At 43.8% G+C, this 24996-nt stretch overlaps 1 protein-coding gene across 1 annotated transcript in view; it reads left to right on the top strand.

The window, feature by feature from the left end:
• RYR3 (ryanodine receptor 3) overlaps nt 1–24996 on the top strand; it is a 523406-nt gene that overhangs the window by 138687 nt on the left and 359723 nt on the right. The window contains exon 2 of the mRNA XM_027569112.2: nt 19397–19516. Within this exon, the coding sequence (XP_027424913.1) occupies nt 19397–19516 (120 nt within the window). The remainder of the gene's footprint in view (nt 1–19396; nt 19517–24996) is intronic.

Below are 24996 nucleotides of genomic sequence, written 5' to 3'. Positions count from 1 at the left end.
GTACCGAAAAACATGGCTCTGACATCAAGGAGCTTCTGGTAAAGAGAAGACTTGAACACTAAGAAACAAGGAGTTAGACTGTTGCTGAGAATTCTAAAATCAAATTATCTAGAGAAGGCAGCTGAGGCACTTCTAAGACTTTAAGCCATCCCCGTGACTTCATTACTTATAAAGTTGGCCTCTTCTTTCCTCCTGCTTTCCCACCCATTGGCCTGGCCTAACAAAAGCTAGAAAACTGTGACTAGTGTAACACGCCAAGTTTAACTTAAGACCCTGAGCAAGCTAAGCTCAACTATCCACTTGTGACAAGTTTAACTTAAGACCCTGGGCAAGCTAAGCTCAACCATCCACTTGTGAGGCATTTACTGGGCACCTCCTCTGTGCAAGGCTTTGTTTTGGCACACAGATGAATCGGACATAGTTTTCATCTTCAGGAATCTTATAGCCGGGGGGGGGGGGGAGGGCAGACAAAAGTTCAGTTAGGGTACAAGCTAATGAATGCAGTGCCAGAGGGAGGCAGGGGGTAGTATGGAAGCACAGTGGGGGGCGGGGGGGGAACTTTGCAGATGACATGACACGCATGGTAAACCTTAGAAAATGAGCATGATAGAGATGGACACTCTAGGCCAAGTAGAGGCTCAGGGGTGAGCATAAAGCATGGCTTCTCAGCCCGTTACCTCCAGGGGGCTGAAGTTCCGTGTTTGGGTAGGGTCTTTGGGGAAAGGGTAGGAAAGGGGGCTGTGGAGAAGAGGGCAGGGGCCAGCTGAGGAGGGGGACCTTGAACTCCACAGAATCTGAAAGTTCTGGGGAAACCACGGGAGACCTTTAAGCAATGGTGTGAATAGCTCGGAAGTCTTTTGGGGCTGTCAGTCTGTCAGGAGCATGGAGGGTTGATGGGAAAGAGTGAAACAGAAGGCCAAGTGCAGTCAGGAGGCTACTGAAGTAATTCTAGGGGTGTAAACTAAGGCAAGAGCAATGAGGAGCTGTGGATGGCCTCCAGGCTTCTGCCATGGGTGTGTGGGGTGTGTGGGTGAATAGTGACACCCGGCTCCCATGCAGAGAGTGCAGAAGGAGCAAGGCTAGGAAAGGAGAGATAGAGGAGTTTCAGTGGGACAGGGACCTCCAAAAGGAGATGACTAGCAGCCTTCATTTTAACATAGAGGACTGGGCTCAGGAGAGACTGAGGAGTTACCAGTGAAAGAAGTGCGAGTTGACACCAGTGACTTAAATGTGGTCACTTGGTGAATACCTGAGCAGAGCAGAGGCTTGAGGACAGAGTCTGAGGAACTGCCAACTCACAGGGCTGAGAGGGGCTGAATGACAGGTGAGAAGATGGGACCTCAGCTGGGAGCACGGTGCCTTAGAAGCCGAAAGAGAAGATCATTTCCAGAAAACATGAGGAGATTCTCAGTATCCATTGCCACACAGAGAGGTCAAGAAAGACAGGGTCAGAAGATGTTCCCCAGATATGACAAATAGGAGGATGCTGGTGACCTAAAGTGAAAGTAGTTGGCTGCAGGAGCAGAGATAATATCACACCTCATTGATCAAATGGATGAGCTCTTGTCACACTGTCATAGGGACAGACCCCAAGATTCCTGGATATTGGTTCTAGAGAAAAGTAATAGGCAAAGCTATTTACCTTGTTAAAGAGCAGCAGAAATACTTTACTGCCTGTTTGTTTGCACATAATGCCATGCTAAACAGAGTAGAGGGAAAATTAAACACAGTTTATGCATTCATGGAGCTCAGGCTCTTTAGTGCACAAGTAGTGAGACTCTAACATTGGGTAAATTGACCAAAAATAATCTTTTTTTAAATGGCTGTTTCCATCGAGTGTGTTCTTAGATACTTTCTTAGATACTTACTTAGATACTTAGATACTTTCAACAACCCAGAGGAGATAGTTCTGTATTCTGTTTGGAAAGAAGCTATAATCCAATCTTGATAATTTATGGTGGTGGTTAACCTTTGCTTCTCGTAAGTTCTTTCTCATAGCTCATTTCAATCTCTTCTCTATTTTGGGGGCTAACTTGTCTCATTCTGACCTCAGTGGGTAACAGATGGTTGCCATCTTCCGTATATCAGTCCTTCTCATATTTGCAGATGAATAATAAATTTCCTTTCTGCTTGGAATTCCCCAGGCTACATAAACCTGATAAGGCCTAAAGAATTGATCTTATGGAATATAAGAGGATTACCTTTTAATGAACAGACTGCTGGTAGGCAGAGCAGGCAAGCATGCGACAGAGGAAATTTTTAACCAGAAAGGGAAGCATGCAAAATAGTATTACACTTTTTAGTTGGTTTTTGTGGTATTTTTCTGTGCTTTGCCTGTGAATTTCTACCCTGATAAGGAGAGAGGTTTGAATTTCTGTCTTGATGTTTGTGTGGATGAATTCCCAAGAGGTTTGGATTCAATGACTCCTCAGGTGCTTTTCCTCTAAAATTCCTGTGATCCTATGTAGATCATTTTTCCTTCCCTTATCTTGGTTTAGAGATATATTTACGTAGGATAACCTGATTATGGCAGTGCAGGAAGATTGAGATCATGAACACTTGCTTATTAGTATTTTGCTGGTAGAGATGGATACTGCTTTTGGCTGTGGCTGGTATGATCTTCTCTGTATGAGTTTTGGGGGGTGGGGTTTAGTTTTTGAGAAAGCACGTTTGAGTGGGGTGGAGGGGTGCAGAGGGGGAGAGAGAATCCTAAGCAGGCACCACACCCAGCACGGGGCCCGTGGGGCTCGATCTCATGACCCTGAAATCATGACCTGAGCCGAAATCAAGAGTCGGATGCTTAACCAACTGAGCCACCCAGGCGCCCCTGCTCTGTACAGTTTTAGTCAAGCCTGACTCAAATCATCAGAGCCACAGTTAGTTGCACCTGTAGGATAAAATAGAGGTCTTTCTGTATCCTTGATCTGCTTTATACAAAAGGAACAGATATTGATGCTTAATTCTAAGTTGACTCAGGGTTGACAATCTAAAGTGATAAAAGGAAAGGCTCTCAATCCCTGAAACCATAAATGTTGCATAGTGATTCAGGTTTTGCTTGTGTTCAACACATGGAGAGCTACCTACAGACCAGCTGTGATTTCAAAATTTTATTTGGAATACATTTACTTGAAGTCACGTGAATTATTGAACGTTGTGGGATACCAACCATACATACTCTGCCACGTTTTGGAAAGAAAACTAAAATTGCTTTCCCTGTTTCCAGGTAGAAAATATGTGCCAAAGATAAAGTCAGATGGATACATATTAACTTTGGGACATTGTTTAGGTATTCTGACTCCTGCCACTGAGATGGAAATGTGCTATTATGGAGATGGAGACTTGATTCTCCACCAAGATCTGCCACTCCACAACTATGAACCATTCCTTTGTACATCTTGAGACCTCTTATTCTTGGCTGTAAAGCACTTCAGTTTCTTTAGGGATTATGAAAAGTGTTACTCATTCAAAATAGTTTTATGTGCTTTCCTCTGATGTTACCAGAAAGTCATTCACCCTTGTCATGAGAAGGGTTTGAGAGCGGGGAAAGGAAAGGAAAGACCCACAAGTACCTATAACGTAGATAATGCCAAGTAGATTGAAAATATTCAATAACTACTTGCTAGTTGGCTGGCTAGTTTTCCATTTTAAACTTCTCAGATTCCCTAGTTTTGGAGAAGTGAGATATTTTTTTCCTGGTGATTCTCTTTTAACTGACAGATTGTCTTAATCCTTGTACTCAGAAGAAGAACTCCCATGAGGCAATATTATTAATGCTTAGAGAAAAAAGGAATCCTGTCCTGTGCTAGAGGAATACACCCAATGGGCCCAGAGATGGTAGCCTTTGGTGATTGGAGGGTCTTGAATCGACAGTGACCTAGCCTTTGGATCCTTGATTAAAAGAAAATGAGAACCCAATACCTGATCTTTCCCCCACTTATTTTCCTTCTGTCATATCCCAGACTCACGTATTTTCTCTTGTGATTCCATCCGTGTGTCAGAGTATCTGCCGGCCTCCTCTGACTATCCCCTGCTATCTGCTCTGCCCGGAGTCTGTGGAGCTGTTCTCCACCCTCAGTGTGCATCAGTCACACGGAGAGACCTTCGGTACCTGCCCCCAGAACCCTTCCCTGGAGCTTCCCAGCATTTGGGACCGGGTGGGACTCAGGCATCAGTGTATTTTAAAAGGGCTCCAGATGATTCTCATGTCTCATGCGGTTGAGCCCCACTGCTTTACAACAGTCAGATTTTTTTTTCCTGCAGATGACTCAAAATGAGAGAAATCCAGGAAAAAACATAACATAGAAATGAGTTAGTCATTTCCTCTTCTTTTTCACCAAGTCAAGCAGAACTTTGGGTCTTGGAGATCTGGGGCTTCCTTTTGCCCTGAGGTGATATGAGATTTATTTTCCAAAGTCTCGTGGAGGTGAAAATCTGGGTGGTCCTAGTGGGGGATGGGCCCTGAGGCTTGGACAGGGTGAGGCTGAGAGACCAAACCTAGGAAAGTCTCACTTTGGAGGCTGCAGGGAAGGGCGTGGGAGGGGGCTTCATAGGTAGTAGAGACCTGCAACCCTGCGCATTTACTCTTACCCGGGAGATGGTAGGGTGATGAGGGTCAAGATACTAGACCTGAAGCACTAAGACTTTGGGGACCCACAGTCTCTTTGGCTAAGAAGTGTGAAAAGTAGCAGATAGCTGCCATCAAATGGACCACACAGGCTTGGAGAATGAGCATGTTGGCAGCCGTCTTGATGGGCTGAAAACCAGCTGCTTTACTCCAAATTTTATGGACTATATAAATCTTCTTGGATTATTATACAGACCTGAGAAGGGGAAAACTTATTTAAAGAGGACTAAGATTGAAATTATTGCAAGTAAGTATTCAGAGCCAGACATTACTGTATTTAGGGGGGAAATAAAGCCAATATGGAATTTTTTTTTCATCTGAGGGATATGGAATAAATTCTAGTCTCTGTAACAGAAGGAGTCAAGCATTCAGTCTCAAATAATTTGAATAACCCCATCTCGTATGCTTTTAATTTTATTGGGTTTTCATTAGATTTTGGTTTGGCTGAGAACTCTGAGGACTTTTGCTGCAGGACGACACTGCGTTTTCTAAGCCTGTTCGTAGAACGTAGTAGACTTGAGAATTTTTTTTTTTTAAAGATTTTATTTATTTGACAGAGACAAAGCGAGAGAGGGAACACAAGCAGGGGGAGTGGGAGAGGGAGAAGCAGGCTTCCCACAGAGCAGGGAGCCTGACGTGGGGCTCGATCCCAGGACCCTGGGACCATGACCTGAGCCGAAGGCAGACGCTTAACAACTGAGCCACCCAGGTGCCCCTAGACTCGAGAATTTTTAAGGCAGGGCTCAGGGGCAGCAGTGTGGCAATGTTTGGAGGTGGAGTGGGGGTGACAGTTAGTGCATGGTGGACCAAGAGAGTGGCCTTGGGGCTTAAAGTCGTGTGTTCACTTGATATAAGATCCAGAAACAATTGGTTATTTGTATTTTATTTAAGAAAGCAAACTGTCCCTTCAATTAAAGCCTTCCAGCTATAACACCTATCCCCCAACCCGATAAGGTGAGAAATTGAAGCAGTAGCAGCAGTAAGCAGAAATGGTGTCAATTATTAAGCTACTGAAATGTTCTCTTCACAAAGGACCTTTGGTACAGTGAGAAGAACTTGGGTTTTGGAGACCTACAGAACTGGATTTAAGTCCCCGCTTACTGGCTTTGATGCATTTTTGTATTCCTGGAATCTAGCAGTGCATGGCCTGTATAATAGGCCATAACAATGAATAGTTCATAAATGAGTGAATAATGGATGAACAAAAGGAATAGCCACCCGATTCGGAGCAGTCATGTAACACATCTGGGCTGCTTGCATAGCTTGGCTATTGTAAATAATGCTGCAGTACACATATGGAGGCATATACTTTTCAAAGTTAGTGTTTTGTCTTCTTTGGGTAAATACCCAGTAGTGGAATTACTGGGTCATATGGTATTTCTATTTTTAGTTTTTTGAGGAGCCTCCATACTGTTTTCCACAGTGATTGTACCAATTTACATTCCCACCAACAGGGCACAGGGGTTCCTTTTTCCTCCACATCCTCACCAACACTTGTTATTTCTTGTCTTTCTTGGTCCAGTCATTCTGACAGGTGTGAGGTGATCTCTCATCAGGGTTTTGATTTGCCTTTCCCTGGTGATGAGTGCTGTTGAGCATCCTTTCATGTGGCTGTTGGCCATCTGCATGTCTTTGGAAAAATGTTCAGGTTGTCTGCCTATTTTGTAATTTGATTACTTGCTTTTTTGGTGTTGAGTTGTATCAGTTCTTTACATACTTTGGATATTAACCTTTTAACAGCTATATCATTAGCAAATATCTTCTCCCACTCAGTAGGTTGGTTGCCTTTTTAGTTTGTTGATGGCTTTCTTTGCTATGCAAAAGCTTTTTATTTTGGTGTAGTCCCAATGGTTTATTTTTGCCTTTGTTTCCCTTGCCTCTGGAGACATATCTAGAAAAATGTTGCTAAGGCTGATGTAAAATAATTACTGCCTATGATTTCCTTTTTTTTTTTTTTTTTTTTTTTAAGATTTTTACTTATCCATTTGACAGAGAGAGAGAGCACAAGCAGGGGGAGTGGGAGAAGGAGAAGCAGGCTCCCCGCTGAGCAGAGAGCTCAATGAGGGGCTTGATCCCAGGATTCTAGGATCATGACCTGAGCCAAAGGCAGCCACTTAATGACTGAGCCACCCAGGTGCCCCTGCTGCCTATGTTTTCTACTAGTTTTGTGGTTTCAGCTCTCACATTTAGGTCTTTAATCCACTTTGAGTTTATTTTTGTATATGATGTAAGAAAATGGTCCAGTTTTCATTCTTTTGCATGTAGCTGTCCAGTTTTCCCAGCATCATTTATGGAAAAGACTGTCTTTTCCCCATTGTGTATTCTTGCCTTTTTGACATAGATTAACTGACCATATAAGTGTGGGTGTATTTCTGATGGTATCTGGTTTTGAATCCTGTCAGGTACTCTTGGTCTACAGCTGCTTTTTGGGGGGGGGGGTGGGATTTTATTTATTTATTAGAGAGCACATGTGTGCTGGGGTAAGGGCAGAGGGAGGTGAAATCCCAAGCAGACTCTGCACTAAGCACGGAGCTAGATGCCTGGTTCAGTCCAACCACCCCAAGATCATGACCCCAGCCAAAACCAAGAGTCAGATGCCCAACCATCTGAGACATCCAGGTGCCCCTGGTCTACAGCTTTTTACTCAGATTTGGCCCAGTATTTTGATCCGCCATTTGTCCTAACCTTCATTATTTTCATTCAACAAATTAGTGAGACATGTTTGCTCCATATGGTAGGTACTAGGGATATAACATAAACAAGATGGAGATGAGCAGGATGTAGTTCTTGCTCTCTGAGCAGAAAAATTCTGGTAAGAGGGATTTAGATAAGAAATCCAAGAGTTACAATGCAGAAAAAGTAAGGTTTTCTCATAGAAACATACACAGGCACTAATCCTGGGACAGAAAAGTGTGAGGAAAGAAAGAGAAGCTCAAACATCCCTGGATTCTTGTCTCTGTCTCACTCAGATTTTTCTGGTCCTGGATTATATCCTTTCTAAAGTAATGTCACCCAAAATCCATTAGAGTCCATGTATACTATAGGATAGTCATCCACTTAGAATGGGAATTCCAGGAGGGCAGGTGCATCCCCTGTCTTGTTCACCACTGTACCCCAGGCTATGAAAGAGAGTCTAGTGCATCAGGAGGCACACAAATATTTCTTGAATGAATATATGACTTAATTCTGCATGGAGCTGGAAGAAATGGATGGGTTCACTCTTTCTTTCTTTCTGTTTTCTCCCTCCCTCCCTCCCTCCCTCCCTCCCTTCTTCCTTCCTTCCTTCCTTCCTTAACTAGTCCTGGATAGTTTATAGGGCTTTCTTTATGCACAATTAAATTATGAAAACACTTCTTTTGCTTTTAAGTGACCTATTTTCAAAGACTTATTTATCTAAATGTCAGCCCATAAATTTCATTATAATCTACCAACTTCATCAAGCATCCTTTCTGAAAAAGGCACAGTGTTCCCTAGCTATTAGATTTTGTATGGAAATTGCTACCTGCTTTGTTGTTGCTTTCGGGTTTTACAACAACTGTCAGTAAATTGGATTGATTATGCACACACACACAGTATTTGGTTGTGTCCTTCATCTTGGGTATTTTACTTTCGTTTACTTTTTCTACAAATCTTAAAGAGGAAGATTGCAGAAAGTATCCTGTCTGAGGCACTCTGTTATGCTAGTAGAAGGAATCTCAATACTTAGTTTATTCTCAAGAAACAAAAGCAGGTGGTACTATGGCCCACTCCCCTCATTGGAGGTCCTATTAGAACATCTACCTACAAGTGGGTGGGCTGTCATGGGTGAATTGCAAGGCCCAAGGAAGGTGTTATACCTCACTTCAGAGGCCAAAGATCCCAGAATCAATGATAAAAGCAAAGGAAATTGACTTAAAAATAAAGAATGGATCATAAAAACGTGGCTATTTTGCACAATTTGTCACAGTCTATGTAGTGCCGAGGTAGAATTAGAATTGGATGGTCTCTGGTTCTCAAGTCATGGTGCTTAGACTACATCAAGATGGAGACACAGAGCAAACTCATCAGCATTTATAATTGAACATGGGAGGTTGAAGTGTCCTGGTCAGATCCCCTTTTTAAAATTAGGTTCAGATCAATGTTAAATCCAGAGACCTAAATTTTCCTACCGTAACTGTATTATTGATGCCTGCCATACCTCTTAGGTTAGACACTGAACAGCATGATTTGCTCTAGTATTCCAGCTTTTTCCCATTCATTCTTCACCCTGGCTGATGTGCCTAAGGAAGAAAGAAACCAAAGGGGTAAGTGCATACACTGGGGGATGGTCACTCACCTGGTGTGTTCTCATTGGGTGAGAGAGAAGTATTCAAAATACCAACATTACAAACCAAATTTTATAGAAAACCTTCCTGTGGAGCCAGAGATTCCCTTGGTACCAACTAGATCATTATTTTTCTGTCCTATGAGAATAGGAAAAATTTTAGTAATTGACCATTATTTCTAGAAGAACGTGTCACAGGTCACTGCATTCTTCCGTGTCTAATAGCAGCATGATCTATCTGAGCAGGAATTAAATGCATGTGTAAACCCTTGTGCCCACTTGTCCCCCTAATCAATGTAGGGAAAGGCTTTCCCCTTTGCCCTCTTCTCTGCAAGTTCCAAAGGGACCAAGCCGTGGGTGACGTTGAACAGTTTTTATAATCATGTCCCCAACTCTGCCTTCTCAGCAATGAAGAAAGTTACGAAGAGGAAGCAGAACACACCTTCCAGTTGCTGGAGCGGAAGGGGCCCTGGATACTGTAGGCACCTCTTCTGCTGGTCAGTCCCCAACATAAGCAAGCAGTTCCAGAGGAGTCTGAGGACTGTTTGGTCACTTCCCATAAAGCAATAGAAGAGTGTGATGAATCCATAAGTTTTTTGGGCACTGTATTTAATAGGAAATAACATGACTGGTCTGTCATCCAGTTACCGTTGGGGTGCCTACCATGTACCAGGTACTACTTCAGGCACTGGAGATGCAATGTTGAGAAACACCATATCTCGGAGAGTTACATTTTAATGAAGAAGGAGAGAACTAAGAAATACATATTCTTAGGTGATAAGTGCTAGTTGGAAAAGAAAGCAGATTAAGCAAAATGGGCAGCACAGAGTGAGGATGAGGTTGTAATTATATATTGGGTAATCAGGAAAGGCCCCTCTGCTGAGGGGACATGGAGCAGACACCTAAAGGAAGTGAGGGTGGGAGCCGTGCAGGCATCTGTGGGGAGAGCATTCTGGGCAAAAGGAGCAGTGAGCACAAAGGGTGTGAGGGAGGGTCTCGCTTCAAAAACTGGGGCTCTTAGGAGGAGACAAGCGTGGCTGAAACTGAGTAAGCAAGAGGGTGATAGAAGAGAGGTTGTTTGGAGATGGGCCTAATTTTGGACCTCACAGGCCACAGTAAGAATTCTGCCTTTTTTCTGAGTGAGACAGACAGCCCCTGGAGTGTTTTGAAGAGTGGGATGATCTAGCTCAGGTTTTAAAAGCCTCTGTGGGGAGAGAGAAGAGGTGGAGAGAAGAGGTAGGAGTGGGAAACCTGCCAGGAGCTGACGCCCAAGCCACGTGGTGCAGGTGGCTGCACGGTGGGCCAGCTGGATCCATTCTGAAGGCTGGATGGATAGGATTTGTTGCTGGTATGGATGTGAGGTGAGAGAAAGAAAGGAATCAATAGGACTCCAGGTTTTATTTTAATGAATTAATTATTTATTGCCTGAGACCCTAAAGAAGGGGTTGCTATGTCCTGAGACAGAGAAGTCTCTGGGAAGATTCTCAGGAGAGACCTTTAGAAGTTGGATTTTGGAGATACTAAGCAGATGGAGATAAAAGCTGGAGTTCAGGGAAGAAGCCTAAGCTGGTGATACAAACATGAGAGCCATTCATGTACACATAGTTTGGTTTTTGTTGTTTTTTTTTATTTTAGTCACCATACATTACATTATTAGTTTTTGATGTAGCGTTCCATGATTCATTGTTTGCATATAACATCCAGTGCTCCATGCAGAACATGCCCTCCTTAATACCCATCACCAGGCTAACCCATCCCCACCCCCCCTCCCCTCTAGAACCCTCAGTTTCTCAGAGTCCATAGTCTCTCATGGTTCATCTTTCCCTCCGATTTCTACCCCCTTCATTTTTCCCTTCCTTCTCCTAATGTCCTCCATGTATTCCTTATGTTCCACAAATAAGTGAAACCACATGATAATTGACTTTCTCTGCTTGACTTATTTCCCTTAGCATAATCTCCTCCAGTCCCATCCATGTTGATGTAAAAGTTGGGTATTCATCCTTTCTGATGGCTGAGTAATATTCCATTGTATATGTGGACCACATCTTCTTTACCCATTCGTCTGTTGAAGGGTATCTCAGCTCTTGCCACAGTTTGGCTATTGTGGACATTGCAGCTATAAACATTGGGGTGCAGGTGTACCTTTGGATTACCACATTTGTATATTTGGGGCAAATTCCAGTAGTGCAATTGTTGGGTCATAGAGTAGTTCTATTTTTAATTTTTTGAGGAACCTCCACACTGTTTTCCAAAGTGGCTGTACCAACTTGCATTCCCACCAACGGTGTAAGGGGGTTCCTCTTTCTCCACAACCTCTCCAACATTTGTTGTTTCTTGCCTTGTCAATTTTGGCCATTCTAACTGGTGTAAGGTGGTATCTAAATGTGGTTTTGATTTGAATTTCCCTGATGGCTAATGATGAACATTTTTTCATGTGTATGTACATGTAGTTCTTTAAAACCATGAAAGCAAATGAGATAATGAAGGAAGGGAGTGCCGGTAAAGGAAAGAACTCAAAGGAATAGTCTGAGAGCGCTCTAGGGAGCAGCAGAGAGGGAAAGAGGAAGGCATGGCAGCCAAGGTGACTGAGAAGGATCTGCTAGTCAATAGAGGGGAAAGCCAAAAGGTCTACCCTATGAGCCAAATGATGAAAGTTTTCAAAGAAGGAAGGGATTATAAACTATATCAACTTTGTCACCTGGGATCTCGAAATTTCCATTTTACTGCATTTTGCAACTATCAGTGAGTAGTAAGGAATGAGAGATGGGAACCACCCCTCATTTTTGAGAGATTAGAAAAACAATGAAGAGTTCCAAAGGTGTAATCATACTACATCAAAAACAGACAACAGCAAGAGAAAACTCGTAGAAAGGTTGTCTCTAGGGACAAAATAAAACGTCAGCTTCTGCGAGTTGGACATTGGACTAGCTAGCCTCCTCCCTCAGCTTATAACCTTTAGCTTCAATAATTTTTAAATGAGATTAAAAATATTTGTGTGTCTCATGGGGCTGTTGTGGAAGCAGGGTATCCTAGCTCCTTCTTTATAATCCCCACTATTTCCATGTTGGCATTCCAGACCCTACAAGTAAGAAAATGAAGATTTTTGTATGCAATTTTTATGCATAAGCATTTTTGTTACTAGCTGTTTTCAAAGTATATGATTTGTTTTTTACAGAGTAAAAATATTTTTACTCTGTGCCAGGCACTATGCAGAGCATTGAGGGTTCACAGGGAAATGAGAGGCCCCTGCCTCCAAGGACCTTAGAATCTAAGGAAGCAAATAGTCAGAATGGTTGATATTTAGAACATACAGTAGACCACCAGTACCATTAATCCTTGTGAAATAATTGAGGGATAGTCTCATCGTCTTAAGAGCCCACTGATTTTTTGCTTAAGAGATGCTTTGGGGTAAAGGCTGACAATGAGTGCTCTCACCCATGTCTGCATATATTAAGCAGATAGCTCTAACTGTATCAGTTTCCTAACATAGTGTCTGATGTTCAAGATGAGTGGCTGGGACACATCTTCCTTTTTAGAACAATAAATGGTTATGGATTTTCCTCTGCAGTAATGCCTGCACTTAAATGTGGACGATGAAATCTGCTGGACTGCACTCTGTCCCACGCGCTCCCTGCTCACGAGCTTCTTGGTACCGGTGATGTGCAGATCTAACTATAGGGCTGTCATCAGCTGCCTAATGATCTACCTTAAATAGGACTGTCAGCCATTTTGTTTTGTCCCAAAGGGTTCTTTGCAAATGACCCACGGAGAAGAGGGGGAGCCAAGGTGCCCCCAGCCATCAACACAGGGCTCCAAACATGGTGGTTGTGACCCTTGGGCCGGGAGCCAGGGTATAAGAGAGAAGCAGTAGGGATAGAATAGGCAAGCTCCATTCATTTTTAAGTTCAAAGTCTTTCATCTGGAGGAGTATAGAAAGAACTTTACTTTGTCAGAGATGACCTATGATAATATGAAATCTAAGCCAAGAGAGTCAAAGGCCGTATATCCTTGTTCAGGGACAATCACTCAACACCAACACAGGCTGAATCTTTGGCAAGAATAGCTGGCACTTATGAACCACATAGCTTGGAGGGATGCTGACAGATGATACACCTTGGATTGTAATCATTCCTCCCCCTCTCTTACAAGTTTGGGGATGATGTACACCCCTTCCAGTGTTACAGTCATTGGACACAGAAAAATTTTGTTTGATTTTTAGCTCTCTGGTTGTTCTCTCTGGCATTGTGCTCTGTGATTTGGTTACTTTTCAATGTTGTATGGCCATGTGAGGGGGCTGGGAGTTATCTATTTTTATCGACACTGTCACTGTGGGTTTTAAAGTTAGGGAGATGTGAATTCAGACCTATTACTAAGGTCAGTCTCTCGGGAGACTCTTGGGCATCATGGTGAACGGGACAGGCTCCTGATTCAGAGAGTCCCAAGGTTCAAGGTCAGAATCTATTATATAATTTATATGCTGTGTGGTGCTAGGCAAATTAACCTCTCTGTGCTTCAACCTCTTTATCTACAAATAGAAAGGATAATTAGTATCTACCTTACAGGGAGGTTGTAAGGACAAAACTGAGATGCTGTGATATGGTGGCACATAATGACGGTTCATTAAATATTCCCTGATGAAAGTTGCCTGATTCCTCTGATCCTTGGTATCCTCATTCTTAAAATGATGTTGTTGTTAATTTTAAATAATCTAGGGGGACATCTCAGCAGTGTGGTATGGAATGAATAGTTGATATTATTATCAATAATAATAATAATAAGTAACACAACAAAAACATCTGAAATGGGCTTCAAAGCCTCATTATTATTGCTTATGCTCTACTTTTTTATGTCAACATCTGTTCTCATGAGATTATTCAGTTCTGACTCATCAGTGAAAAGTGACCTTTTATGCAGTAATTATTGTTACATGGGTGAGAGTAGACAGATCTCTTTTTAAGATCTGATTCCATATCTCAATCAAATCGATACTTTTACCAAACACATTATGTTTCTAGCTTGGATGGGGAAGTAGTTTCCTGCACTGAGTTTGTAATTAACTAGGGTTACAAGGTAAAAAAACACGCATTCAATAAATTATAACCGGGTGTATATTGTGCATAAGGCACTATGTTAGTGAGTATACTGACAGGTATAAACATGAACCAGATGTGGATCCTGCCTTCAAGGGATGCAAAGACAGCTGAGAGGGCTGGGAGAGAGAGCATGGATGCAGACTGCCTGGATTGGGTACCAGACTCTACCCGTCTCCACCGTGAGACTGTAGGCAAGTTACTGAACTGCTCTGTGCAGGGGCTCCTCCTTTGTCAAGTGCAGGTGACACTAGTACTGACACCATAGTGTTGGGGTGAAACTTAGCTGGGTTATTATACATAAAGCACAGTGTCTGTCCTGTACTCTGAGATCAGTAAATGTTAACCATTTCAAAATACATAGTTGGGGATAAGGCTGCATATAAACAACATAATGTAAGAGTACGGTGATATTGCTATGGAAATTTGGCTAGAGGAGAGATTACGTAGGCTTCATAAAGGAATGTGGTATTTGAGCTAAGCTTGGGAGGATAGATAATATATACACATGGAAAAACAAGGCAAATCAGGGCAGCTTTAGAATCAGATAGTACGAGTAAGAGCATGAAGGGGTGGACAAGGCAAAGGAACTCTACAGGGAAGAAGTTGGGAAAAAAAGAAAGTGAAGGTCTTCATATGCTGGTTCAAGGAATTTGTATTTGCTATGTGGACAGTGGAGAGAGGGTCGTTACGGATTTTCAACAGAAAAGCAGTGAGGTCAGAGCTGTGTAACAGACCAGAGGAAAAAAACTCTGAGTGTCTTAATAGCTTGTCTTGGTCCCTAGACCTCCAGTCTGTCCTTTCTCTAGCCCATTTACTGTAGGACCAGAAGGAGGGAAGACTCAGAGACAGGAGATGATGTTTGGGCCGGGGTTGCCAAGAGGTTGGATGTGTCACTACAAAACATGGGGAACATAAAAGGATGAGTAGACTGAAAAGTGCCTTTGGGTGCATTGGGACATGTGGGTTTGTGGCGTTGATAAGTATATGGATAAATTCAGGAATGAGTGGAGGTTTGGAACCTTAGAGTACCACCAAGTTGGAGGTGGAGATGGTCCAGCAACTCCTCCAAATAAAACTGGAAGCCTGAAGAATGGATGAGTTTGCTAAAGGAAGCTGACAAGACCACCCTTGGCTGATCCCTATACGTAGGGATAGCAAGAGAAATTGAACATGGAAAGGATCCATCAGACATGCAGGAGAACAGGGAGAACACAGAGTTGAGTAAAGGGACAGAAGAGTTTCAAGAAGGAGCATTTTAGGGATGCTAGACAAGACTTATTTGGGATATGGGAAGGTAGTAGGAATGGAAGAGAGATGAGGCTGGAGGCAGAGGGGAGAACTCACTTCCAGGGGAGTGGGCAGAGACCTTTTGATGTATTAGGTAGAAATCAGGAAATGCTTATGTGATCTTTAGTATTATTTCCTAGGAACTTAAGACATGTGTACCCCTCATCCTTAAGGACAGAGACTAGGTCTAAAAAGTCTTGTTACTGATTATTATGCCTTCTGACCTAGCCCTTTCTTCCTCTTTATTTTGTCTTTTTGTCTTACTGTTGGGGGGAAGTGGTGATTTGATATAGACTGAGTTGGATCTGCTGTGAGTCCTACAAAAAGGGGAAGGTGGAGGTCTTGTGGTCTTGTTCCAGTGAAACCAGAGTTCAGACAAAGTGAAAACATATTATTAAAAAAATCCCATAAGTTAATAGAACAAAATCCCAGAGTTCTGTTATTTTCTCTATCAAAAAATCCTTTTCCTTCCTGGCATAGAGGAAGAGAGGGCAGTGCCCTCTGGGAACTGGAAATCCTGGTGAAAGAGCGCAAGAACTCTAAGAGAATGAGAGAGCAAGAAAGGGAAGATTGGGTTCATAGAGCAAGATAGTCTGGCTCTGAGTAGGATTAGTTCTGGATTTAGAATAGGAATCGTCTAGGTTTTGACAAAGAATGTTTGCCATACTGTGTTACTAAAACTGTGGAATAATTAGGTCGGGGTGTTCATTTTGAAGAGATTGTCCACATGAACCTTGAGGTTAGGTGAGATCATGGCTCAAGTGGCGGGGACAAAGGCAATGAGCTGGCCTTTTGGCCATCAGCTCCAATACTCCTGTATTAATAGATCTTGTGTTATAAAACCTGCTGTGCTCTGAAGTCTCGTGGCAGAAGCCTTTGTCATTGGATGGTAGTCAATAAATGTGTGTTGAATTCACACAAAAATGGTCAAATTTTCTGATTGTAATTAAGAGATCAATGAGGGTGTCTGGGTGGCTCAGTCAGTTAAGCATCTACCTTTGGCTCAGGTCATGATCCAGTCCTGGGATTGAGTCCTGCGTTGGGCTCCCTGCTCAACGGGGTGTCTGCTTCTCCCTCCCTCTCTCTCTTTCTCTCTCTCTCAAATAAATTAAATCTTTAAAAAAGAGAGAGAGAGATAAATGGTGGGAGAATTAACTAGGATGTTGATAGTTTGCCCAAGAAGATGCAGAGATTGGCTATCACATACCTGAAAATAGAGGAGTTTTGCAGCTGAGTAGGAAGGTGATCCAAATTTGGCATCGAGGGATGGGAGGAGTGCTTGAGCTTCTGGGGAGGGGAATTACAAAATGTGGAAGAACCTGCAGCCTTCAATTACAGGGAGTTCCTTGGAAATGGTATCCCCTGGAAATACCCAGATTTGATTTAAAGCAAAGGGAGAGAGGGAACAGGGGAAGAAAATGTATGTCAGCACAGGAACAAGTGAATGAGGGAGGGCTGGTAACCGGAGGGGCTTGTGTTCTGTATTTAACCAGGGAGTGAGAGAAGTGATGAGATGGGTTGACTTGACTTGTGGTTCTGCATGGAACTTTGGTGCAAAGATTATAGCGTCAAGTAAGTACTCGAAGGCTCGAGATGTCCATCTCTTGCAGGTTTGCAGAGGTGGTCGGTGCGAAGACAGGCACGGGCTGCCGCTTCAGGTGTTGTCTGCAGCCAGGTCAGCATGGAGCATCCAGTGTCAGCCAGCATGGGGAAGAAAGTGACAGTGTTTGGAGAGCAGGAAACTTGGTGCAGAGTCCCATGCCCATCTGTGTGTCACCCAGAGGGTGGACCTAGGAAAGTTTGTATGCTGGGCTGTTCTTCAGCAGACAGCTGTTGAGCCAGGGCAGGTCCCTTTATCTCATTAGCTGATGGGCAGCCTAGGTTAGGAAGATGGGAATTAGAGGACATGTTAAGTTTCAGAAGACAGAGATGTGGGGCGCCTGTGTGGCTCAGTCATTAAGCATCTGCCTTTGGCTCAGGTCATGATCCCAGGGTCCTGGGATTGAGCCCCGCATCGGGCTCCCTGCTCAGCGGGGAGCCTGCTTCTCCCTCTCCCACTCCCCCTGCTTGTGTTGTCTCTGTTAAATAAATAATTTTTTTTTTTTTTTTTTTTTTTTTTAAAGAAGAGAGGCAGCCAGTGCAAGGTCAAGCCAAGGTGGTGTGGGCACCTTGGAGTTGAATGGGAATGGGAAATGAAGTCATGGAAACAGGTGTCTTCAGCTCAAGCTGAGGAGAAAATTTTGGCAACTCACCCATTCCTGAAAAGTCTGGTCTGTAACACACTCCTGTGATTTCTAAATGCCTGTTCTTTGGGGTTTTTTTGTGTGTTTTCTTTTTTTGCTGGTGAGTTGTGCATAGGTGAGAGATACTTAAATATTCCTCAGTACGGGGTCCTGTTGACATTTTGGACAGAAAAATTATGTTTGGAGAACTGCGTCTTGCAGTACAGACCCCTTAACTCCCGTGACCCATTGCACAATGCACATAGCGCCCCTCGGTCATTTTGACAACTGAGAGGACTCCCTTGCTGCCTGTGCCCTTTGGGAGGATGTGATTACCTCTGGTCACCACAAGAGCTGGGGGAGACTCCACCTGGGGGAAAACTTCATTGTCTTCAGAGATTTCACTGAATCCGCATTTTGAGAGTGTAGTGCTATTCTGGAGTTTTATTCCATCTCAACTCAAATGAAGACCATGAATTCTGACTTCACTATAAGCAGAGGCTTTTAAACTTATTACTGACTCAATTTAATGATGAACAGCGACATTTCTGTGCCAGTAAGAGTGTGGAGCTTTTTTTTTTTTTTCTCTCTCTCTCCTCAGTCTTCTTTTCATATGTCTGTGATTTGTGGCTTCTCACATTTTCCTATAGCCCCAGCCCAATCTCTGGGTACCAGCAGACATCTTTTTGGGGGATCTCTTACTATTGAATCTCTTTATCTTCCCATCAGGTGGAAGGATTTTATTTTTTCCATGTGACCAGGCACATGGCAGACACCTTTCAAGAAAAACCATTTCTGTTTAGTCCACCTGTCCAATGTTCAGGGACAAACACTAACATCAGGGGCCTGGGGATGAGGCAGGGCAACAGGAGAGACTTTCCTAGGGAGGAAGTTCCAACTGGCCCTCCTCTTGTTACTCCTTTAACTCAACCACACCTGCAGATGTTTTTGATGTTGGAAACCCAAAGGTAAAGTGGTGGGGAGAGCGGGGGCATAGATGGACAGATTGGAGGAATGATAAGGAAAATTGTTTCCTCTCAGCCTTAGGCAGGGTTGTGCAAGAGATGAGCATGTTAGTGTAAATAAAGGTTGGCCTCATTTCTGGACCATCAACAAGAGGAATGCTGTTGAAACAAGGTCTCTGAAATTTCAGGAGGGTTGTTTTGAGAGTGATGCGTAGGAGAGAGGTCCCCCTCTTTAAGAATTCAGAGTGGTTCCTCTACTTGACCTTCAGCTCCTCCCTTCAATGTGAATCCTCCAGGCTTCTCTCAGCCTTCCTTTCCCATATGTTTAGGACTCATTTCCTGTCACCGTCCACAGCTTCCTTCTGTCATCCCTGGCAAATGTGTTACCCACTATGTGCACCCGCATCCCCCCCACAACACGGCTCTTGCCTCCTCCAAGCCTGACGCCAAATGGACTTTCCCTCCACGGATCCCATCTCTGCTTGATCTCTGCTGTTGTCTCTCTTCCCCTAGATCACATCTCACTGTCCTGTTCCTGTTGTTTATTTGGAGATTGCTTAGATTTACTCTCCTGTCCATCCACGTATTGAAATTGTCTGCTCACCTGGATTGTGTGTCTTTCCTGTGTCCCAGCAGTGAGGCTCATGCTGCAGATGTCTGTGGTGTATACGTTCCATATCACGGACCTGCTCCCACTAACGCCACCCCAGAGTTGAGAGTTCTGACTCGGGAGGTCCTCAGCACGGCCCTGTGAATAGCACACTCTCCTTTTCTGTATCACATGCAAAAGCATGTACCTCTCGGTGTACCTGATAACGATGCAACAAGGTGACTTGGGGACCTGGTTCCATGTGGGGAGGTGGCCCCGCTCACTCACATGCGTGTCTCTATTCTGCCGGCAGGAAGATGAGGTGGTTCTCCAGTGCATCGCAAACATTCACAAGGAGCAGAGGAAGTTCTGCCTGGCAGCCGAGGGCCTTGGGAACCGCCTGTGCTTCTTGGAACCCACTTCAGAAGCCAAGGTAAGACTGATCACCTGCCCTGTGTCTTCTCCCCTTGGCCTCCCAGCAGTCATTTGGGGGGAAGGAGCTGCATGGAGGGGATGAGGAAGGAGATGAGGAAGAAGGGAGAAAGAACACATTTGTTTTGAAAAGGGGAAGCAGATCAGATTTAAACCATACCTCTCCCCAGCACAGGAACCCCTGCAGTAGGAACCCAGAGCAGTGAAGAATTGTTTGCCATTCTTACCAGGATACCAATGATGCCTTGAGGTCACTGTCAGCCCTCGCAGAAGAGGTTCTCTTCATCCTTCCAGAACACCGTTTTGTGTTAATTCCTGGAAGTCTGAGTGCATGTTCTTTGTTCTCAGCCAGCACTGATAGCTCCAGGGACTCACTGGGGCTTGGGCTTGGGTTTCACAGCAAGCACGCTGCTCTCCATTCTGACTGTGCTGAGATCATCATCTCCACCTGCCCACTGTGACCTGGGGGGCAGAGAGGAGCGTCCGTGCTGGTCCCTGCCTGTGTGGTGGCATGTAATGTCCTGTCTCTTCAGCTGCACTTTCAGACCGTCTCTGCTTTTCTTGATTTCTGTGTCAGGTGGATCTGTGTTCACAGTACTTCGCCGTCCTGGCCAGACCTTTAGATCAGTCAGGGTTCTCCAGAGAAACATGTCTTGCTTTCTCTTGATGGGTGGGTGGATAGATAGAGAGGTATTGAAGATATTGCCTCTTGCGATCATTGGGGCTGGCAAGTCTGAAATCTGTACGTCAAATCAGCAGGTCAGAAACTCAGGCAGAAGTTAATGCTGTCTTGAGGCAGAATGTTTTTTTCTCCAAGAAACCTCAGTTTGTTTTTTTAAGGCCTTCAACAGATGAGGCGAGGCCCACCCACATTCTCAAGGGTAACTTTTACTTGAAGTCAACTGTAGATGTTAATCACATCTATCAAATACCTTCACATCAAAACCTGGATTGGTGCTTGATTAAATAATGGAGTACTGTCGTCTAGCCATGGTGACATACAACTGACCATCCTGCCCTCCAAGCTCAGTTTTCTCACAGAATCATTTTGTTTGTTTGTTTGTTTTTTTGTCTTTTTAATAAGCAGAAAATTGTTACTGTATTTTCCCATAGGCCCACGTGAGGGGCATGTCATTTCTCCACAGGGACCTACACAATCACAGACACATATGCGTAGTTCCACCGAATCCTAGAACACCAGATATGTACTGTGATGGCCATATCTCCCAGAAGCCCTTGTCCTCTCCATCATGTGTTTGCCCTCCCATGGAGGTCACCAATCCCTGAGTACAAATGTCTATTTGTGACAATGTATGGCCAGTGCCAGTAGGACAGAGTCCCATTAAAATAAATGATAAAGAGAGGGGTGCCTGGGTGGCTCTGTTGGTTAAGCATCTGACTCTTGATTTCAGCTCAGGTCATGATCTTAGGGTCCTGGGATCCAGCCCAGCGTCAGGCTCTACGCTCAGCAGGGACTCTGCTTGGGATTCCCTCTCTCCCTCTGCCCCTCCTCATAATAAAAAAGTGGCAAAAGAAGATTTCTTTTTTCTTTTTAAAGTTCTTAGACTTGATTTCCCTGAGGTCTTTCTCATTTGCTTTTGTCCTAAACTAGGTATTTTTCTTTTCATTCCTAGCAGTCTGGGATAATAGTAAGATCACTAGATTAGAAATCATGAAGTTAATTCTCAGCCAATAGCTAGTCATGTGACTATGGGCAAGCCACTCAAAGTTGTTTTCCGTTTTCTCATCTGCCAGATGGGGTATGGCCTGGTGCAGTGGAAAGAACATTGGCCTAAAGTGGAAACCCGTGGTACCATTTTCTGGTCATCCACTGAGTATGGCATGGGGCAGTGGTTTAGGGCACAGACTCTGGAGCCAGACCATCAGAGTTGGAATCCTGTCTCTTACCACTCACCAGCTAAGCTGGGATCTTGGCCAAGGTACTCCACCTTTCTGAGCTTAGTTTCCTCATCTGCTTAATGGGAATTTAATTGTAACTACCTAAATAGGTTGTTATGAGGATTAAGTGAGCTAATACATGTGAAGTGCCTAGCACATTTTAAAGTCTATATAACCATTGACTACTATGATTTAATCTTACCTAAACCAGATGGAAAACAACTATATATCCTAACCCAAGAATATTTTGTATTCCCTAGGAATAAAAATAACCCATACCACACATAAATGCATTTGAGGATGAGAAAATATCCTTCCTAACACCCACTTGACTAAGTGTTCTTATTTTTTTGAGAGAGAGAGAAAACAGAGCACACTTGTGTGCATGTGTGCAGAGTGGGGGAGGGGCAGCAGTAGAGGGAGAGAGAACTCCAAGCAGACTCCCCGCTGAGCACAGAGCCTGATGCAGGGCTCAATCTCATGAGCCTGAGATTACAACCTGAGCCAAAATCAAGAGTCAGACACTTAACTGACTGGGCCACCCAGACACCCCTAAGTGTTCTTATTTTAATTCTTCATTTTAAGTTTAGAACAAGGTAATAAGACTGAAAAGGGGATGTAACATATCATAATTTTATCATCTTGTCACAACTGTTTTCATTTGTTTTTCATTCAGTCTTTGTCCACATGCATCTGTATGTTTTCAAAGTTGTTCTCAGAGTGGATATATAGGCATTCTGCTTTCTTTTCTTTGACGTTTTAGCCAGTTCCATAATGCTCTGTAGTCTTCATGGTTCTTAAAAAACATGTATGTGGCTTTGCTAGTTTGCTTTTGCTTCTTAGAGTAAATGTCCAGGAGAAAAATGACCGGTGTTAGGAGCAAGAACAGTATTCAACTGCTTTCCCCAAAGGATATACCAGTTGTCACACCTGACATGCCCACCATCGTTACATGAGCATATGTCTCTTTTATATATAGGATGAGGAAACTGCACCATGAGTGCTTCTCAAAAATAACAACAAAAAACAACAACAACAAAAAAAACCAGGGTCAAATTCATGGAAAGGATAGAGAAAGTTCTCAAAACTTCCTATCACCATTCCGGGGAGCGGCAGCTAGCCACCATTTTCTGAGTCTTCAGTCTTTTCTGCAGCCAGCTACACCTATGCACACATCACTTCTGGCCTGTCCCTTTCCTTTCCACGAAATATTTCCCCTGATTCCCTACCATGAAATTTCACAACCACCTGTGCCACTCTTACGTTCTCGGAAGCTAACATAAGGTGTGCAATGAAGTAAGAAGGTGTATTCCCAAGCCTGGCGCTGAGGGTGAGCCATGCATCTCAAACACCACTCTTAGCACCAGTTACAGAGCCACCCGTGACCTTGGCATTCCTAGTCAAGGGTATTTCAAGCTGGTTGAGACTCAGAGAGATAAAATTGAGATAAATTCTAGGGAGAAGACAGACCTCTGAGAAAGAAGAGATGAGATAAGGTTCTCAAAAGATATTCTTAGTGTACAAGCCCTAAGAAAAAGAGGTCACATTGAAGCAAGGCGTGAAAAGGTAGAAGAATGAGAAGCAAAAGTATGCCAACATTTGCTGTAGACATGAGACTATTTAACACTTCGGAGAGCTCTTGTGACTTTCTGTTTGCCGTGGCCCACTCTTCTCTGAAGGTCTTCTGAAACTGCAAATGTCAGCAGATGGAAGCACTGTTACTCAGCTTCCCTTTCAAAGATGCACAGCTCCAGGAATTAAAAGGTGTCTTGTTTTATAAGAAGGACTTCAGAATTAGAACCAAAGACCAGGAAACATGGAAAGGAAACATTGTTTCTTTATTTTATCAATAACAGCAGATACTTTTTTCCTGTCATTTTTTTTTTTTTAAGATTTTATTTATTTATTTATTTGAGAGAGAGAGAATGAGAGACAGAGAGCACGAGAGGGAAGAGGGTCAGAGGGAGAAGCAGACTTCCTGCTGAGCAGGGAGCCCGATGTGGGACTCGATCCTGGGGCTCCAGGATCATGACCTGAGCCGAAGGCAGTCGCTCAACCAACTGAGCCACCCAGGCGCCCTTTCCTGTCATTTTTTAAATTTTTTTTTTTAAGATTTTATTTATTTGACAGAGACAGTGCAGCAAAGGGAGAGAAGGAGCAGGAGCTCCCCTCTGAGGAGGGAGCGTGATGCGGGGCTCAATCCCAGGACCCTGGGATCATGACCTGAGCCGAAGGCAGATGCTTAACCTACTGAGCCACCCAGGTGCCCTTTACTGTCATTTTTAAGTGGAAAATTTGTTCCCAGGAATTTACTGCTTTTCCTCTGGCCCATATTATCTCGTCTATTTTGTACTAACAGTACCAGCTGGGAAGGGGGGTGGGGTGGATCTTACTTGGTTTAACTTAACATCCAAACTCCCGAGACTCTCATGGACTGGTTGGCACTAGTCTGTGCGGTGGGACGGGAACCACCACTTGCCTGCTGAGACATGTCAGGCACACCTGTGGGAATCCTTGCTTCTGAATCCTCCACCCCAGATGACAGCTCGAGTGCAGAGATGAGATCCACATCAGGCAGGTACCATGACTTACAAGCCTCGTGTACCACAGGAAGCAGGGTTTCTTGTAACAACCCCACAGACATAGCTTTTGGGGGCCCCACAAAGGACACCTCCCCCCAGCTAGAAGAGTCTTACACTTAGGGAATTGCAAAGATATGGCTTCCTAGTAGAGTATTGGTGTCTTCTCATTGCAGACTCAGGCTACCAGTCAGGGATCATTTTCACTATAAGCAGTGTTCCTGAGTAACCTCATTCACATAGCAGTTTTACCAGGTTGTCCTACGAACAAAACTGGACAGTTAACTGAAGGTCCTATTCTCATGCAGAAGGAGTAAAGAATTCCATAAGCCTTCTCCCACAGCAGTCTCCATTGATGGCAATTATTTAACTACTCTGGCCTTGTCTGATGTGTGTGGAACCCCAGCACCTTTCCAAATCCTCACTTCTGCCTTCCTTAATTTTAGATCATCAAAAAGTAAGAAGCATATGGGAACTTTCTGTTGAAGATCAGTTTCAGCAGACCAAGGTTTGTTTCACTGACTTTAATGAGGATGAAACGGAAATTGTGAAGTGAAACAACTTAACCCTCATGCCCTTTATTTATTTATTTATTTTTTAAGATTTTATTTATTTGTCAGAGAGAGACAGAGCACAAGCAGAGGGAGAAGCAGGCTCCCCACTGAGCAAGGAACCCAATGCAGGACTTGATCCCAGGACCCCGGGGACCCCGGGATCACGACCTGAGGCGAAGGCAGACGCTTAGCCAACTGAGTCACCCAGATGCCCACCCTTGTGCCCTTTAAAAGCCAGAAGCATATCCAAAATCTTCAGGCTCTCAGTGTCTCAGATTGAAGTTCTGTCTCTTTGTCGGGGAACACTTCCTGGTCATGGTGTATTCAAAATGAAAAATCTGATTTCAAATCCAGTTTTCAAACTGAAAATTTCCAGGGGAAAGTTTAGCCCTGTTGCCCTCCACCTCCTCTTTTGAAAATGAAGAATAGTCTGCTCTGGTTTCTGAGAA

Source organism: Zalophus californianus, chromosome 6 (genome assembly GCF_009762305.2).
Source record: "Zalophus californianus isolate mZalCal1 chromosome 6, mZalCal1.pri.v2, whole genome shotgun sequence".
NCBI lineage: Eukaryota > Metazoa > Chordata > Mammalia > Carnivora > Otariidae > Zalophus > Zalophus californianus.
Note: the sequence above shows the minus strand (reverse complement) of the source record. Positions and strands in the feature narration are given on the sequence as shown.